Source organism: Acanthisitta chloris, unplaced genomic scaffold, assembly GCF_000695815.1.
Source record: "Acanthisitta chloris isolate BGI_N310 unplaced genomic scaffold, ASM69581v1 scaffold7940, whole genome shotgun sequence".
Taxonomy (NCBI): domain Eukaryota; kingdom Metazoa; phylum Chordata; class Aves; order Passeriformes; family Acanthisittidae; genus Acanthisitta; species Acanthisitta chloris.
Genome location: NW_008649862.1, coordinates 11,961 through 31,885, shown reverse-complemented (window position 1 = coordinate 31,885; position 19,925 = coordinate 11,961). Strand labels below are relative to the sequence as shown.

Here is a 19,925-nt window from a genome sequence, read left to right as displayed (position 1 = left end):
CCTGGCTTTGAACACTGCCAGGGTTGGGGCAGCCACAGCCTCCCTGGGCAACCTGTGCCAGTGTCTCACCACCCTCACAGGAAAAAAACTTTCTCCTAATACCTAACCCAAATTTTCCCCCTCTTTCAATTTGCATCTGCTAACCCTTGTCCTGTCACTGAAGCTCCTAACAAAGAGTGCCTATCTGGCTTCCCTGTAGCCCCTTTGGATACTGGAAGGCTGCTATGAGGTCTGCAGGCAACTTTCTCTTCTCCAGGATGAGAAGCCCCAAATTTCTCAGCCTGTCTTCATGGAGGAAATGCTCCAGTCCTCTTAGCAACTTCATGGCCTCCTCTGGACTTGCTCAGACAGTTCCACATCCTTTTTACATCAAGGATGCCAGAGCTGCACAGAGACTTCATGATTTTAGAGGTCTTCTCCAACCTTGATGATTCTGTTCTATGCTTCTATAAGCTGCTTACTGTTTATTGTGAAACTACCATGAAGCAGGAAGGCACTGAAGCCAGACATTGGCATCTCCCCAAATAAGCAGCAGCCTGCTACGAATACTTTGAAAGCTGCTGTGCTTGAGCTTTGTGTTACAGTGCTTAAGAGGTCATAGTACTTCATGTTTTCCGTTGTTTCTGTCCTAAATGGGTCCTTTGCCCTGCACCTTCTTCTCCTCTACTCTGCTCTCGTGAGATCCCACCTGGAATGCTGTGTGCAGTTCTGGTGCCCTCAACATGAGAAGGACAATGGAACTGTTGGAACAAGTCCAGAGGAGGCCACAAAGTTGCTAAGAGGACTGGAGCATCTCCCCTGTGAGGACAGGCTGAGGAATTTGGGGCTGTTCAGCCTGGAGAAGTGAAGGTTGTGTGGAGACCTCATAGCAACCTTCCAGTGGCTGAAGAGACTACTGGAAAACTGGAGAGGGACTCTTTGTCAGGAGTCGCAGTGACAGGACAAGGCACGATGGGTACAGATTGTAAGAGGGTGAAAATTAAGTTAGATATTAGCAAAAAGTTTTTTCCTGGGAGGGTAGTGAGACACTGGCACAGGTTGCCCAGGGAGGTGGTAGATGCTCCATCCCTGGCAGTGTGCAAAGCCAGGTTGCCTAAAGCTTTGAGCAGCTTGCTCTGGTGGGAGGTGTCCCTGCCCATGGCAGAGGATTGGGGCTGGATGATCTCTAAGGTCCATTTTAACCCCTAAAATTCTATGATTCTTCAAGGCCTGGAAAGCTATTTGCACATCAGTATTCACTCCAGAGCTTACCTGAGAGTAAGTGTAAACACTAATGGTCCTTGTTCTGCTTTACTGTTTGAAAACTTCTTTGAGAAATACATTTAGTCTTTGCATTTATGCTGCATTTTTAAGGCTTAATAACATTGGTTTTTACAGATCTGATGCTGACTTAACCTGAATGTTGATTTAACCAGAATGTTGGGGATTACAAGAAGATTTCCAGTGAGTGCTGGAAGTCTGTGCAATAAGGTAAATTTTCCCCAAATTTTGGTGCTTCCTCTGAGCGAAGAAAATACTTGGGGTATTCTGAGTAAACATTTTTGGTTGTGGTGTTGGTGCCTGGGTTTTTTTTTTTTCTTTCCTTTAAAGGTTAGATATAAATAATACAATAAATAAATAACAAATAGATATTTTCACGTGGGAATTGTATTTCAGAGTGAAGTTGAGTTTGTGATGAGTCAGAATGTAGAAGTCAAATGTGTAATTTTTATGTCAATTGTTTTTAGTTATCTGTGATTTTGACTACTTAATATTTGATGGTGTTAAATTTGTATTATTTACACAAATAATTAGACATATTTAAAACATTGTGGCTACTGACAACATATTTTGATGCCATCAGAGATTTTTACTGGATATTCTAAAAGTTATTGGGATCAAACTTGGTTTAAACCTCAGTGTGGGCATTATCCCCATGCATGTGCTTCCAAGTAGTTGGTGTGTTTTGAACTTATATAAACATCTAACAACAGCATCTGTTCCTGTAGATATTTTGGTTTAGTTTATTTTGCTACAACTGGAAAAAATGCAGCTACAAAGTAATTAGTTACAGTGATAAATATTCTATATGGTTCTTTTTTCTTTCAAGCATGTATATTTCAGGAAGGCAAAAATGAGAGTCCTAAGTGTGACACAGCTAAATTGCAGCCTAAGAAAATACAGTTCTCCACCAGGTATGAGTTTAAATAGTTCTCTTAATAGTAAAGAGTGATTTAAAACTGAGTAAGAGTAAAGAATGCTTTCTAAATTGCAGTTTATTTTGTACTACATCTCATATTTAGTATTTCTAAATTGTTCTTATTTTGTATTTATACTCAGCTTGAGTAACTGAATTCAGGTTAGTTGCATAAAAATTTATCTTGGCAACTTATTTTCCAAATAAATAGGGTGAAAGAGAATCTATCTTGCAAGAAAAATAGCATTTAAAACTTCCCAATCCCCTATTTTCTTAGCTCAGGTCAGTTTGGCTTTTATCCCTGAGAATTATCTGGCTTCAATGTTTAAAGGAGAAATTGCTGTTGAAATTTATTATCCAGTAGCCAGGTCAGATGACTGTCAGCATTACAGTTGTCTTAAATGGAAGCATGTTTTGTTATTGCTTCTAAGAGAATACTTTGCTGATGATACTTTTCTATGTTGGGTTTTTCCTGTTGTTTCTAAATTTCAGCTCTTTTGAAGAATTTCTCTCTTTTTTTCCCCTTGAGAAGGAGAGTTATTGAAAATAAGTACATCTCTTCAGAAGTTTGAGGTGTTAGAGGTTACAGATTGTCACAAGTTGGGGGTCTGAATCTCTCTTTTTAATGCAAGGTTTTTAGACGTTTTGTTAACTGTATTTCTGCATTGGACTCAGTCTTAAAAATTGTTGTTCTGTTTTGTTTGTCTCCAGGAGATGTCAAGTCTCTGCGTTCTGTCATTAATCCTCATATATCCAGGTATGTCCTGCTAGCTTATTTTTTGGATGTATGTGGCACTCAGAGCAATGGATGTGATAAAGAGTCATGGCTTGCTGCTATGCCTGTCACATGTGCATGTTTAAGTGAAAGTTAGTACTTCCTTACCTTTGCCCCTGTGACATCCTTGTGGCAAGGATGCTTGTTGACATCAGAGAGGTCTTGGACTGTGTTTTGCTTATGTCATCAGAATCACAACTGGGCTTTTAGGGAAGCTCCAAATCAGTGGCGTTGCTGGGAGCTGAAAAAAGGGGAAGGGATATCTTGGCAACTAGACTTCTGCTGTGGGCAGGGCTGTGTACTTTGTGTTCATGGAAACTCTCAGCCACGTTAGATGAGGCCTTAGTAATGAGGGAGCTGCCAAGGAAATGTCTTGGGGGTGAAGTTCCCTTGGAAAGCTGCTCTGTCCTGAAGGACTGATTAGCTAGCATTAATGGTGAACACAGGAGCTGACTGCAAACCTGTGCTGTGCAGAGCAAGTGAAGCAGTTCTGGAAGCTACTGGTGAGGTACTTCAGACAGGAAGAGGTGGCTGAACAGAATCAAGGACAGTGTTGTGGGAACTTAGGGCATAAAGGGTATATATTCAATAGATTGTTTTGGGCCCTAGGTCCATTGGGATGGATGAGAGGCTGGAGGGACCTGTGGGGAGGGCAGGTGGGTGAGGATGAGGCCAAGACATGGCCTTCCCTGGAGTATGGAAACGTGTTGCAAAACTGTTCAGTACTACTGATTTGAAGAAAATTCACTGTTTCAATACCTGTGTCCTTCAGTATTAGAGTGTGCACTGTATCAGATATGCAGCAAAGATGTGATAAATCCTCTGTGCTGTTCTCTGTGAATATTGTTTATGCAAATTACAATAAATAAATGGAATTTGAAAACTACCACACTTAAACCCACTGTTTTCACTTCGTGCAGGATCCGAAACATTGGCATTATGGCCCACATTGATGCAGGGAAAACCACGACAACAGAGAGAATGCTGTATTATTCTGGGTATACAAGAACACTTGGAGGTTAGAAATACGTTTCGTGTTTCAGTAGCTTTGAGATATTTATTAGTGCACAATGCCATGCAATGCAGCTGGAGGTTGCTGGTGGAATACCACGTGTAGAAGCTAGTTTTTCCAAAGTTGTGGTACAATTTAATGGCATTTTAATGTACATCCCACTTTGTTCTAAGGAAGTTGTGCTTTGAGAGATCACAGGTTCATATTTTTCTTTTGTCTCTAGCTCATTATGTTTTGGTTGACATTTAATTAAAAGTTCTCCTTATTTTACTTGTTGCTTATTGGCCATTCTGGTAAAGCTGTTTTCTTCAGTTCCCTTTTGATCTGTAAAGAAACCAGATTAAGGAAAAGTATCTGTTTCTCTTCGCAGCTATAGCACAGGAAGAGTTCCTTACCTCAACAGCTCCTGTCAGAATTCTTCAAGATTGAAAGGGTCACAGCAGCCTCTGTTTGTGCTGCTTTTTGACCTTCTAAATTTAATTCCCTGTTCTCTATTGTGTATGAGAGTGATGGAAGATGTTAGGCTTGTGGAGCTGTTGAGCTTCATGTCCTGCTTGTTTAAAAATGCGGAACTGCTTCTCTGCTTATTAGAAGTTTTTTAAAAACCTCAAGCAAAACCCAACCTTTTGTTTTGGGTGTTTTGTTGTTGTTTTGGATTGGGGCTTTTTGTTGTTTGGGTTTTTTTTTTACTTTGCATTTACCTTTTGATTGCCAGATTTTAAATTGCCAGTTACATTCAATACAGTGCAGCCAGGTGTGTTAAACCTGGTTTGTTCATAATTTTGGACTTTGCTTTAGTTTAAGATTCTTATGGTGTTACTAAGATTAAGAACAATAAAAAGATTGCTGGAATTGCTTGTCACTAACGTGCAGAGCATTTTTTCCTTAGAAGGGGAATCTGGGTAAATTACCTGACATTATAATGATCTGAAAAAGGCTTATTTTCATAGCTTATACATATATATATAACAGGGACAGTATTTCCAACTCTTTCTTGACACCTGTATTCGAAGACAATTTCAGATTTTGAGTCATTTACCTACTCAATCCTGCTTCCTGTTTACAGATGTTGATGATGGAGACACAGTGACAGATTTTATGGTCCAAGAGCGAGAACGTGGTATTACCATTCAGTCTGCTGCTGTCACATTTGACTGGAAGGACTACAGAATCAATCTGATTGACACCCCAGGTACTGTTCTTGAGCAGTACTTGTATTATTAAGGAAGAGGGGTGAGGTGGAGTGTCACAAAATGTCACATAGAATGTCTTAGTTTTAAATATGGTACAAAATTTAATTGGTTGAATTGCATCAATAAAGAGACCTAGACTGAGCTCTGTTCAGCTTTGGATAATTATTGTTTGCTGGTGCCTAATCTATCTGTATAAATTAGTGAGCTCAGACATTTCCACCCTAAATTGTTCTGAGTTCTAGGATTGAACTGTAACAATCTTGTTGTGTATTTCAAAGACTGATGGGTGTATTTCTCTGCAAGCTGAGTTGTTTTGACACTATTTGGGGGAACAAATGTTTAAATTTGCAATGACTTGTTGGTGTTGCCTGGTTGAATATAATAGTATAAAAGGAGGTTTCTTTTGTAGGTCATGTGGACTTTACAGTGGAAGTTGAGCGTTGCTTGAGAGTCCTGGATGGAGCAGTAGCAGTGTTTGATGCTTCAGCTGGTGTTGAGGTAAAGTCAGCTGGTAAATTTTTGTGTGTGTGTGTCTAATGACTTAAATCAAACTGAAACAATGTATAGAGATGTTCTCTGTATTATATCTCTGGATGCTTTGATCAAAATTCAGGTTCCGGAACCTGAGCATTTAATTTGGTTCTCTGTAGTGCACAGAATTTTACTTGGTAATAAGCAGAAAATAGCTGGGATTTCCATTAAAGTTTGGGGCATTTTTGTTGTTGCTGCCTTCTGCAAACATTGATTGAGGTGAATGCTTCTGGCTAGTTCCACAAGGAGAAAGAAATGAATATCTGTCCATTTCTCATTTTCAGATTTCGTCTAGAAAATTACTAATTTTCACCCAGAATTTCTGCCTCCCTGATGGCCTTTTTAACATGCCCTTTTGGTTGTAGTGCAGGAAAGGTGGAGGCAGGCTGAAATTGGGCTTTTTCTAGCATGAGATGTTTCAGCAGTCCAGTCATGTAGAAAAGCTGCATGTGAAATCACTGTCTCTCGTGGGATGTACCTTTATCGTAGAGGAGGGTGAGAGAACTCTTGGTCAGTGTAAGCCACGTTACTTAACGTGCTATTGGGAAACATTTAGGTGCCATCAAATACTCACCTGAACTGAGTAACAGTCCCCACTCCCAACAACAAAACAGTTAGATCTGTGTGGGGTTTTTTCTGATACAAATTCTTGCTTTATTCCATGTATTGGTAAGCAACTATTTCTTAATTCAAACTCATTTGTATTTATACCTATTTTAACTTTCAAATAAAAATGCATAGGATGAGTGGCTCAAACTACTAGCAAACCCACAGCAGTTTCTAGTGTTGCATGCTTGCCTGTGTGTGCTTAAGTAATTTGGCAGTGAAGTCTAAAGTCTTCACATAACTGAGTTTTTCCCATGTATTTCCCTTGTAATGCTTAGGTTCTCTCCATATTCCCTTACCCATATGCCTGCATGCCCTTAGTGAAGGAACGGGAATGACAACAGCTGAGAGACTGAGACAAGACAAAGCTGCTCATGGAGTTCATCTCTGCTGCTAGGCAGGGGCTTGTCACAACCCATTAGCAGAGTTCCCTTCTGTACTCTGAACTCAGAGCCTCAGTGGTGTTGGGGCATGTACAGTTCAGCTATCAGCACTAATGCTTCCATTTTGTCTTTTGCTTTAGGCACAAACTCTGACAGTCTGGAGACAAGCAGACAAACATCAGATACCACGAATTTGCTTCTTAAACAAAATGGACAAAACCAGGGCAAGGTACTTAGTTACTGTAATCATTGCTAGAAATCTTGTAAGAGAATGTCTCTAATATAAAGTTTTCCTGTTAAGCATAGAGCAACCCAATTATGTTAATACTTATTATACACTTCTTTGATTATGCAAATGCATATTTTTGTGCAATTGTAGGAGTAATTTGCAGTAAATAATGAATGGTAAATTTATTTTACTAATGTCATTAAGTTTTGTGTAACTCGGTATCTGTTTTTTTATATAGTTTTACATATGCTGTTGAGAGCATCAAACAGAAGTTGAAGACAAAACCTTTGCTATTACAGGTAAGCTTAGAAATGAAAAGTTTATTTGTATTCTTTCAAATGGAACTTCTTTCTTAATGTTTTGCAGCTGTCTTAAGCCTCCACTCTATTTGCAGTTGCCCATTGGGGAAGCCAAGACCTTTAGAGGACTGATTGATGTCGTGACTAAGGAACAGATAATTTGGAAACCTACTTCTGATTCGGATGATGGGAAAAATTTTGAGCGAAAGCTGCTGCTGGAGGCTGATGATCCGAACCTGTTCCAAGAAGTCCAGGATGCCAGAAATGCCTTAATAGAACAAGTAAAGTTCTAAAGTAAATGCATAATATATTTAAAACAGTTACTTAGAAGAGTAGGAAAAATAGGCTGAAAGGGACCTCTGGAGGTGTCTGGTTAAGTGATCTGCTCACAGCAGGGCTGACTTCAGCATTAGATGGACTTGTTCAGGCCTCGTTCACTTGAGTTTTCAAGTCTAAGGATGGTGATTACAGTCTGTCTAGGCAGCCTGTCCCAGTGCTTGATCATCAGTATTTCTTTTGTCCAGTGAGAACTCACCATGTCTCAGCCTGCAGCAGCCACTCTTGTCCTTTCCTCTGTACCTATGAGAAGAATCTGGCTCTCTTTCCCCAGAAGCAGGCCCACCACCATCTTTCAAGTCATGAGAAACAGCATTTGCATCCTGCCTTTCCGAGTTAGATAGGCCCATCTCTCTGGGCCTCCAGCTGCAGCTCTATTAGTGGTTCTCCACTGGACTTCCTACAGTTTGTCAGTCTCTTTCATGCTGGAGCAGCTAAAAGCAGACAGATGCAGCTTCACAAGTGCAGGGTAGAGGGTGCTAACTGCTTGCCCCAATCTACTGACTGTGAACTTCTGGATACAGCCTAGTATGCAGTTAGCCTTTGTCACTGGAAGGGAGCACTACTGACTCAGACTCACTTGTCCAGCATGACCCTCTGTTTGACTTCTGCAGAGCTGTGGCTTAGCTAGTTGATCCCCACTCTGTAGCAGCACATGGATTTCTTCTGTTCTAGGTGTTTGTCCTTGCTGAACTAATTTCAGATTTTATTCACTTCCTTTCCATCTGTGAAAGTTGCTTAACACACATTGGAAACATAAATGTGTGATGACAAAACATGCTGATTATAGAGCTGGAGTCCTTGGATGTACAAAATGGAAAATACTCCCTGCTTTATAAAAATAGGGAACTGAAAAAAGCGGACACTAAATTTGTCATTCAGTTGGCTAACAAGATATCTTGTATGCTTTAGGTGCCACAAGGTACTTGGTACATTCACATGAGGCCTGACAGATGTGACCCAGAACCTGCAGGGTTTTCTGGAGTGGCAGCCAGGAGGTGGATGGGATGTTGCAGGCTGTCAAAATGGCACAAAATACTGTTTTAGAGGTAGCTCAATCTAATCATAAGTCAATCTGTCTTGTTGGAAGGGCTGCCTTCCATTCAACTTTGAGTAACACTGTGCAAGCACATAGAGATGATGCTAGGCTTTTAGTGTCCTTTGAAATACCAGAATCAGAGGCATCTGTTTTCTATTGCTGTGAGTTGAGTAGAACACATACACAGCTGGGTTTTCAAACTTAATTTTAAATGGGGTGTTATTACTCAGCCTTTTATCTTCAGAAGCGTATTGCCAGATAGAAAGCTTTTTAAGAACAGTGTTGGGTTTTTTCCTTTTGTTTTCTGGGTCCTTCCTGAAGTAGGATGGGTTGGACCACTAGTGTGATAACTGAGATAACCTTTTGCTCATAAAATATTTTATGAAGTGCTTTCTGTGCTATTACCAGTCCTTATCAGAAACACTGTAAAACGCAGTATTTTGAATACCAGCCATTTGGCACAGTTTAATTTCAGTTAATTAAATGAACTATTTTCTTTGTCTCTCATGTTTTAAGCATTAGCTTGATTAGACTTCTAGCTGCTTATCAAGGATTTATTTCAGAATTTGGTCAATTGGTGTTGTAGCCATTAGAGGGGACAAAGTGCCTTCCTGCACGTGGGTTTCCTGAGTCTGTGACAGTGCAAGGTGTATGTGAGACGAGGTTTAAAGTGTAGTTATATGTCAAGCTAAGTGGTACAGTTTGAAAACAAAGATATTCTCTTGGATCTACAAGCCTTTGACATGAAGAAGGTCAAAAAATTCCCTGATGCGTGTCTGGTTTTTCCAACTGAATATCTGTTGGCGAGCAACAGTTACAGACTTTGCTGTGTTTGTAAATCTGAAGTACAGTCAGTTTTACCCTCCATGGCAGGCACTGTATGGCTGAAGGTTTTTTTTCCACTGCAGGGAGAAGTACAAGCACTCTCTGCCTCTGATGTTTTGCCCGACAGCAGCTTTATAAGTGGTTTTCATGTTTTTTTCCCCCATCCTTTCTTGAAATCTTTATTTCTATAATTTTCTGTGGTTTGAGTTTATGATTTCTGATGTCTTTCAAAGGCTTTGTTCCTGCTCTGTTTAGCTATATATCCTAAGTAAGATTTGTGAATTGTCTGTGAAATGCTATATGCCCAGTAATAAAGCTCCTCTGTTGAAGGTTGCAGATCTGGATGATGAATTTGCTGAACTGGTTCTAGGAGAACATAGTGAAAATTTTGACTTAATACCAGCTGACAAGGTAATTTTTACATTTCATTATTTATAAACAAAGGTTTGCTAGCTGTTATTTTGAGGGGCTATTTTATTCTTCCTTTAGTACATACAGATTACGATTTTGCAGATTTATCAACAAAAAAAACCACACCAGCTTCTGTAGTGAATTAACAGTACTGTGGAGGTAGAATAGAATGTATTTGAGCTTAGTATGAAATGCACTGTGATTCTCAGGCATGCTGGGCACAGTCTTAAAAGTAGGGTACATTTGTTCAGGAAGGTGGGTTTGGTTTTGGGTTTTTTTTGAAAGTTAGACTGCTAGGAAAGAGTTTAGGGAAAGGTGAACGGAACTTCCAGGTAGACTCAATGCAGTTTGTTACTGAGCTGCTGATTTTTACTAACAAAAGTAGGATCTCAACCACCATGGATTGGTTGGAGCTTCACACGCTGCATGTTGGAAGCAATGAGGTATAACATTCTAAATGAAAAGGACAGGTAGAACAAGAACAGCTGCAGATCTGTATGAAGTGTGTAGAAACCTTAAAACCAGTGTCTTCTGTTTTAGCAATTAAACATTTGGGCTTATGGTTTGGATCTCATTCAAAGCAGCAGAAGGAGTTTGGGTGATTGATGGATTTACAAACATACTTTCAACTTTGGGGGATTTGTTAGCAATATCTGATAGCTGGAGTGTGGTTTAAGGCTGAATTGTAGTTCGTGTGTTGACAGACAATGCTTATGTTTTTGCAGTTGCAGTCTGCTATCCGCAGAGTCACACTGGCACAGAAAGCAGTTCCTGTGCTCTGTGGCAGTGCACTGAAGAACAAAGGGGTACAGCCATTGCTGGATGCTATTACTATGTACCTGCCTGCACCTAATGAGCGTTCATATGAGTTCCTGTAAGTACAGGGAGAAAAGGAGGCTCAGGAAAAAAGGAAAAACAAGTAGGAAAGCATAAAGGGAGAAAACTAAAAGTGTTCTCAAAGCTTTTGTATTCTTTCAAAATGTTTACTCTTTTTGGGTGTTAAATAACAGTAGGTATGAGTGACAGAAAAATACACCTGAGTACTGAACCTGCTTTGGTCAACAGTGCTAGAATTTTATGCATTTATCTCCAGTTGTCAAACCTGCACTTTGGAGTTGTTAAGTCTTTTTTTAACCTAAAGGTATACTTATTTTACAAAAAATGGAGTCTAGGGATCATATTTAGTATTAACTGAGTCACATGACATCTTCGATGTCCTGCTGGAGCTGGAACTGCTTAGGGTATTATTTTTCAGTACAAATTAAGGTTTTAAAAAATCTATATTAATATTACAATAAGAAACCTATCACCCCTTAAACGAGGGGAAATTTAGGCAAGCTTGAGTTTGAGTGGATCAGTCCTGCAAGTATGGTTTTTGCTGTGCTTTTTATTTTGCAGTCAGTGGTACAAGGATGACCTGTGTGCCCTAGCATTTAAAGTACTCCATGATAAATGTCGTGGACCACTGGTTTTTGTTCGTGTTTACTCAGGTTCACTGAAACCTCAGTCAGCTGTATATAACACTAACAAGGACTGCACGTGAGTAAAATAGGTGTGTGGTTTAGTGCAGCATTGGGAGGTCTGTTAAATTCCCAAGTAACACAAGAATTCCATTTTCAGAGAGCGAATGAGCCGTCTGCTCCTGCCTTTTGCTGATCAGCAGATCGAAATACCATCACTCATGCCTGGCAACATTGCCCTCACTGTTGGGTTAAAACAGGTAATGAAAAACACTGATACTGTAAGGGAGCTTGTCCAAGTGGTGTGCTTTCTGCTCCTGCAGTATTTTATCTCAGACATGTTCTTGATCACAGTGACATATGTAAACTTGCTTTGTTGAAGTACATTTACATGTAGTTCCTCCTGCAATATCACTGTGTACCAATGTCAGTAACTGACCTGGAAGCTGCAGTGCTGATTTGAAAGGACTGCAAGCTGAAGGTATATTTTATTAGGGCTGAGCTTGTATTTATACTGTAACTCTTAAGCTGCAGTGTAATGCCACAAAGAGACCACCTGAGAATGATATTTCAAATAAGTTACCCAAAGCAACAGTTTAAGTTAAAATTACTTTGTTTCACGATTAGTTTAATACTCCAGTGTTTTACTTCTGAACAATCTTCATGGGTCTCATTTGCACAGATTTTCTTAACTGTAACCAGCCTCGACATGCATTTTGTTGGTTTTTTTGTTGGTTTTTGTGTTTTTTTCCACATCACCTCTCCCCATCGCGTGGATCACTGGGTGTGATGTATAGACAGCCACTGGAGATACCATAGTGTCATCAAAGGCTTCAGCACTTGCTGCAGCACGCCGAGCTGGAAGGGATGCTGAGGAAAAGAAGTCTGTGAGTGATATACAGAGCCTTCTGCTGGCAGGTGTTGAGATCCCTGACCCTGTCTTCTTCTGTACAATTGAACCTCCTTCGATGTCCAAACAACAAGGTACAAAGCAGCTACCTAATGTATGATATTCTACAAATGAGATATTCAAGCATAACCAGATTCTCATGTAAGGAACAATACTTGTCCTCAGTCCATGCACACTGGGTTGACTCGAGTGAGTTGCACAGATTTATCAGTCAGTGATCTAATAAGGCTCTTTTCCGTGTTTTGCACCGATGATATATTTTAGATCATGGTTGTCAGGATCCTTTGCTATTATGTCAAGCAGTACTAGTACTTTTCTAGTTTTCATGACTAGGAATGTAGTAGTTCTTCATCTAGAAACAAGAGGTGGAGGTACTAATGCTTGGTTTTGCTGCAGTCACATGAGTGTGCTGTACTGTGTCCCGGGGACAAATAAGCTTGAAATGTGGGTTTTTTCAGTCAGCACTCACAGTTTTACTCTATGGTGTAATGTCTTCACTTACCAAGACTTCTGTGTGTCTAGTTAGGGTTCATCCATGCAGTGTGACCTGTAATATTACTGTCTTTCCCAACTGTCTGTACAAGAGGGCTTGGTTACTTGACTCTTTTTGGAAATACCTTTTAAACTGTATCTTCATTCTAAATAAGCTGAACTTGGTTGGGGTGAAGAGGAGGAGGGATAAGTACCAGTGTAGTATGATGGAATGGAGCAAGGTAGAACACAGAATGGGAGCAACATGTGTGCAGGCTGAGCCACTGTCTTTTGCGTTTGGATGTTTTAGTTTGCTTTTGTTTTTCTGGGTTTTTTTTCCAAAGACTGTAAAGTAGATATATGCAGTGTCAGCTCTGACTTTATCAGTCTGTAGCTGCTTCCTCAGCAGTTAATGGGGAATCAGAAAAAGAAAAATCTATACAAAATACTCTGTACATTTGCACTGGAAACTTTTCATGCTGGACTAATCTTGAAATGTGTAAGTAAATCATGTAACAGTTGACCATTTTTCTTATCTGTGCAAAAGGAACAATATTTTTTACTTCCTTCATGAGTCACTAATAGGTTCCAGTCTGTCTCCATACAAGCACTCTGAAAATAGTATGGTTAATAATTAAATTAAAGCACTCTGTAGCATAATTAACTTGTGAGAGGGAGTCAGAAGTTGCAGGTTACTTGTAACTTGATATAACTTTGTTTGCCAAAAATCTGTGCTTCTCTAGGGTCCTTTTGATTTGTTCTGAGAATAAGATTTGACCTTATGAGGAAAGTGATATTTAGGCACTTACTCTGATTCTCAAAGACCAACATGCAGTCACTTTAGATATAATGTTTGATATTCATATGCAGACTTGGATGATGCATTGAGCTGCCTGCAGCGTGAAGACCCCAGTTTAAAAGTGAAGCTAGATCCTGACACAGGACAAGTAAGATGAATCTTCTATTGATCACCTTATAACCAAGTTTTGTTCTAGAACTGACAAGACCACACTTCAGTGAGTTAATTTGCATAGTGAGATTTTCTTCAATGAAAAGGACTCCAAATGTTCATATGACATATGTACTAAGTACTGTGTGCGACACTAAAACGGAGCCTTGTGCACTTGTGCTTTACAGAACAGAGGGAGTCATCCTCTCTCTGCATGTTTTTGACAGGTCTGAATTTTAAAAAGTCTGAGTTACAAAGTGTTTATGATAATGTAAAAATACCTTTTATAGTGGTCACAAAAGTGGTAATTACCCTCTGACTTACTTGGTATTTATGTCAGATGACCTAAAGCAATGTTTTCTCTGTAGGGTCCTTAGAATTCAAAGTATTTCTAAAAGACAGTTTAAAGCATGCAAGTCCCTGCATAAAGACTTCATATTAAAACCTGAGTTTTGCACATTTTCCCACTTCTCTCTTAACCTTCCTCTCACCAGACAATCCTCTGTGGCATGGGAGAGCTACACATAGAGATCATTCATGACCGAATCAAACGTGAATATGGAATTGAGACTTATTTGGGACCTCTTCAAATAGCATACCGAGAAACCATCTTAAATGCTGCCCAAGCTACAGGTAAAGTGACTGAATGGAAGGAACATCTTGTTTCTGGTATTGTAGCTTGATGTCCTTTAAATGATACATGAGTAACCTTCAGATGAACTTTATGTATTAGGGTTTTTTACCAAATGCTTGTTACACTTTCTTTTCTCCCCCCACAGATATATTGGACAAAACAGTAGGAGATAAACGACACTTTGTAACTGCAGAGTTAGAGGTCAGGCCCAGGTCAGGGGAGAGAGCGACCACAAGACCCATTGTCAAGTACGCAGAGAGTGTCATTGAAACACTCCCCAAAGAACTCCAAGGAGCTATAGAAAATGGAATCACAAATTCGTGCATTCAAGGTAAAGGAGGTGCTATGACAGCTGTACCAGTCTAGTGTTCTTGTAAGAAGCAATTTGTATGTTTCTAGAAGGAAAAACTCCTTGGTAGCTTGAAAACTAGAAGATAGTACATACGAACACGTACATAAGATGCAAAGGAAAATGGTGAAATTTCCTTAACAACAAAAATTGCCAAACACTCTTATTCCTATGCCAGGAATGGAAGTCAGCATGCATTTGGTTTGATTTTGAGGCTGATTTCTTCTCAGTCCCTCAGCACTGAGCTTGGAGTTCCTTTGCTTTATTTTTTAATCTGGTATAAGAGGTAAGGTGTTGAATTGATCATTGAATCATCTGTGTTGGAGGAGACCTCTAAGATCATCAAGTCCAGCCATTAACCTGTCACTGCTTGGATCCCTAAACCCTAAACCATATCCTCCAGCACCAGATGCAGACACCTCTTAAACACTTCCAGGGATGGTGACTCCACCACCTCCCTGGGCAGCCTGTTCCAGTGCCTGACCGCACTAACTGGGAAAAAAATTTTCCTAACATCTATTCTGAATCTGTCCTCTCTCAGCTGTGACATCATGTAAAGCACAGTGATGTAACAGAAATGGTGTCAGAGACCAACATGTACACACCACACCTCAATTAGTGTTACTGATGTATTTTCTGGATCTTCAAATATGTTAAATATGTGAAAGTTTTCAATAAGAAGCCTCACCTAATTGCAGTGTGGGCTCTCTAAGGGACTAAGTGTCTGGCTTTTGATTAAAAATAGGAAGTAGTTAATAACTTGTGGCCTAAGAACCCTGCCTTACAGTAAAATTAACAGGTAGTGGATTGACAAATGACAATTTTTCTATAGGAAGCAGCATGAGGTGTTGTTTCCATGTCATTTTGTGGAACTGGAAAGCATCTCCCATTTCTGACTCTTAACCCTGTGTTGTCTTGATGTTCCTTGAAGACACTTCAGAGTTGTGCTGTCTACAGCCCAAAACTTATGCCATTAAGTGCTTTAACAACAAACGAAACCAACAAAAAACTCCAACAAACCCCCCTTTGGGGGTAAGGAAAAAGCAATGTGTTTTTTCTCAGATGTGGTTCAGGCCTCACCTCCAGTGTAATAGTTTGGTCTGGTTGAGAGTCCTGGGTTGGAGGGACATAATCTGCCTAGAACACTAGATGTCATTCATCCTTTATGGAATTGAGTTAACCCTGGAGTTTCACTTGTGGGTTAGTATCAAGCTTTGCTGTGATCATATTGTGCTGAAAAGGAAAATGCAGAAAATATTCTGGCTTCTGTTTCACAAAAGGTTTTCAAGTGAGGTCTTGTTTCAATAGACAGGTTTTAGAGACTGTCCTGTATTTAAAAATAACTTCACTTTTGGGAACAGTTGTATGGAACTCAGGAACTTCTGGTTCTGGAAATTATCTGTGCTTTTGCTAAAGAGCGTAGGGAAGTGTGAGCCTGCAGTCCTTTGCCTCTTTTGGCCGAGCTTAGATAATGACAGAACCACAAAATGAGGAACACAACCAGTAGTCACACCCTTGGTGGGAGGATGGGGAAGGAGAGAGCACAGAGGAAAGTGAGAAGCTTCAAATTAATCCTGAAAGACTTTTGCATGTGTCTGAATATTCTGAAAAACAAATATGCTCTTTTTGTTTCTTCTCCCCTGTCCTGCCCAGGACCTCTGCTTGGCTTCCCAGTTCAGGATATAGATGTGACAGTGCAATCAGTGGCAGTGCATCCGGACACCTCTCACACAATGGTGTCAGCCTGTGTCTCCCGTTGCATGCAGAAGGTACAGTGGAGCTGTAAGGTGCTGTAGAACACAGCTGGGAAAATGTATGTGTATCAATATCTGGTAATTGTTCTTCTCTGACAGTGTAATGCCCTCACTGGGGACTCTGTATCTTTTGAAAGTAGAGAATTTGAGAGACAATGTTAGCTTCAGTGATATAGGTACTTCATTATGTGAATTTTCTTTAAAAATAAACAAACCAACCACCCAAAATGCATCAGCATAATTCCTCTTCCTTCATGTCCATGTAGGCTTTGAAAAAAGCTGGTATACAAATACTGGAGCCCCTGATGAACCTAGAAATCACAGTAAGTGAAGATCATCTCAGTGCAGCACTTGCTGATCTTGCACAGCGCAGAGGTAGTATTCAGGAAATCCAGAGTCGTCAAGACAACAGAGTTGTGATTGCTGCTGTTCCACTAGCAGAAATGATGGTATGTGATTACCTTATTAATGGTAAAACTGATCTTTTTGTTTATGCAAGAAAAAATTGGCTTCAGCTCACTCTTGCTTTTGTCATGTAAGTTTAAATTGATGGGATTTTATTGTATTTTAATTACTGAAGATCCAAAGCAAGTGCCCACAAATCTAGTAGTGCTTTTGTGCCCAATTCAGATTGTTAAACCAGCACATATTAAACTGTAGGAGAAGTAATAAATACTACTAAAACAGGTTTTACAGAGAATGTGTTTTTTAAATATTATTATTGACTCATACATGTATTTTAATATAGTACTGTTAAAAAATTAACTTACTAGTACGTTGCAGTATACTTCTGACTCTCTGTGTGGTCTAAGCAGCTTTCTATGCTATCTTAAAGTGTCATGTGTTCTCCATTTTGTCCAGGGCTACTCAACAGTTTTGCGTTCTCTAACATCAGGCTCAGCAACCTTCACATTGGAGCTGGCCAGTTACCAAGCCCTGAACAGTCAAGAGCAAAGTGCACTTCTTCAGAGGAGGATGGGGCTGGTATGATCTTTCTACTCTGCAGGATGATATTTTCTATTCTCTGTGTTGAGTATTTTCAGGACCCTATTTATGCACACCAGTATGTTCGTCTGGGACCGTCTGGTGCTGGTAAATGATGAGTTAGCAGCTGTATGAACAGACTGTGCTTTTAACTGTCCAAGGGGGAAGGTTCAAGAGACACTGATCTACTGGCACAGCCTTGTAATTGCAAAGCTGGGATGCAAACACAAGTTGCTGCTTTGCAAATTCTTATCTTACAGGCACCTGTAATGAGAAGTGATGCAAATGCTCTTCACAGAAATGAGCACTAAGTGCACCTTAGTGTGCCACTAGGACTGTTTCTTAATCTCGTGCATAAAGTTTGTGAAGTTTATGTCTATCAGTGAAATAACTACTGTTTTGGAAGTCTGTATCTTGATTTGTTTTCAGATGAATAAAAAAGGTATGTAGTTAATAAGCACTTTAAACTGTACAACTATAAGTATTACTTCCTTTACTGGTAGAAACCAATTATGAACCAGAGTTCAGGACTGGGTGTAACTTCTACCTGAGTTTGATTTAGCAAATTGAGTAAGATCTGTGCAAAACAATACGAGAAAGGCAGAGTTCTTCCAGGACAGTAATCCCTACCTACCACCTTGGAACATGTTGAAGGAGGATCAGTTGGTTTTTTACCTTTAGGAATGAGTGATTTAAGCTCTAATGGTTCTGATTTGCTCTGAGTTGCAATTATCTGGTTACCACGAAGGCTGGCAAATGATAAGGTACTTTGAAATAAAAAAGATAGTTTGCTCCTTTTGTAAACAGTGTCTTAGCTTTATTTTTCATCAACTTTACAATACTAGGAAACTGGAATTGGTAACTCTGTGGTATCAAGTTTCAGGATTTCACAGTGAAGAATCCCCATTTCTGAAAGCTTGAGACCGCTCACCTTTACTCCAGGAAGGTTGTCAATTTTATTTTAAAAGTGAAAATTTTAAGTCTTGGTTCAAATACCAGACTGCACGTGCATATATATGTTCATACCCCAGAGGCACTTCAGGTTGCTGATGAGAAATCTTTGCAGCAGTTAGTGCCTTCTTGCTTCATGGGCGCAGTATCCAACGAACACCGGTTCGGCCGCTATGCCACGGCTGTTAAAATAAAGTGGAAGGTGTATGGCTAGAATCAAACAACTGGCTGGTTGTGTAGGCAGGAAGAGAGGTACTGGCAATCTGTTTTAATAATTGTACAAACAAAAAACTACTTCCAAGAAATAACAGATGGCCTGTTTAGGGACTGAAAGAGGCCTGTTCTACTTTTGATTGTACTTCAGTTAAGTACAGTTCTGTTTCAACCAGTTCCCAGGCTATTAGAAAACATGTTGAAAAGCTTAACTTCAGGGGCTAAGTGTCTTGATGCTCTGCAAAATCTATTGCTTTTGTTGAAAAGAAGTCATTAGAATATGCAAATATGAATCAGTAGACATTTGAACACTCTCCCACTCCTAGCCCAAATTATTCCTTCATATGCAGCTCTAATTAGATAATTTTCATTCACTTTTTGGGGAAGCCAGAATTTCTTCCAGGTTACACTACCATGAATTACTCTGTTCTCATATGGCTTTAAAAATGAACCGACCAACCCTTGTAATTTATAATGGTGCAGTAAAATAGTATAAAAAGATGTTTCAGAGTTAAAGGAGTTGTAGTCAAAATTTCTTCAGTATTTAGGATCTTGATACTACTGCTACTACTGTTTTAAAGATCTGCAGGGGAAGAAACTGAATAATGAAATAGCTCAGCTATTTCTGCCCCTAAGCAAGACCTGTTCTTAGTAAAAGACAGGGTTGGTGTCTGAAGTCTCTGGAATACATGTCCACCTCTTTGTTTGCTTTCTCCCATCACCGTTTCTCTGCAATTTGGGCTGCTGTGTCCTAGAGGAAGCTCAGTTTAGATCGGAATAGTAGATACTGCTCACACTGTACTGTTTCAAGAGCAGTGGCATCGACCTTCAACAGGAAGAGTTACTGTTCTTCTGGTGAACACAATCCAGCTGTTACAATGTGCTACCTACCCATTTCCTCCCTGCCTAGTAACTAGCTGCAGAGCAAGCCAGAGCTGTTTATTCTATTTGGAAAGGCTCCCTGGCCTGCTACAACTGTCAGGGTCTGTATATAGCATCTATAGAAACATTAGTAGGAACATAGTTCTTTGCCCACTACAACGGCCTGACATTAAATGAGCTCTTTTGAGTTCACACAGTTCTAAGGAAGCCTTGTATATATGAAAGGCAACAGAACCACAGCCCCAAGGAATGCTCATTTCATGAGTGCAAATGGAATGGTTTCTCAATCATTTTCAGGAGGACATGTCCTTTTATTAAGGTAGTCTGTTACCAACAGGAGTTGTTCACCCTACACCAGCAAAGCCTTTTTTCCTTAAACTACTTTAAGTTAGTGAGTTCTGAAAATGTTAGTTGCAAAGCTGTCTAGAACTCCTGTCTTAATGAATCTTTCTTCTTCTTTAGGCCTGTACTTACATTCCTTTGGTTGTAAGACATGAGAACCAAGACACACTGTAAATCTTACCGGAGCATGCGGCATCGATGACTAGTCAGT

General features: G+C 39.8%; 1 protein-coding gene across 1 annotated transcript; it reads left to right on the top strand.

The window, feature by feature from the left end:
- The first annotated feature begins 1,416 nt into the window (after positions 1-1,416).
- GFM2 (G elongation factor, mitochondrial 2) lies at positions 1,417-17,332 on the top strand. Its single transcript, XM_009075367.1, has 20 exons — positions 1,417-1,470; positions 2,090-2,174; positions 2,888-2,933; positions 3,872-3,969; positions 5,030-5,155; positions 5,566-5,654; positions 6,817-6,905; positions 7,144-7,204; positions 7,300-7,485; positions 9,735-9,815; positions 10,541-10,689; positions 11,214-11,354; positions 11,436-11,535; positions 12,073-12,259; positions 13,527-13,603; positions 14,100-14,238; positions 14,385-14,570; positions 16,242-16,357; positions 16,609-16,791; positions 17,204-17,332. The coding sequence occupies exons 1-20, from the start codon at positions 1,417-1,419 to the stop codon at positions 17,330-17,332; spliced, it is 2,322 nt and encodes a 773-aa protein (XP_009073615.1).
- The last annotated feature ends 2,593 nt before the right edge of the window (positions 17,333-19,925 follow it).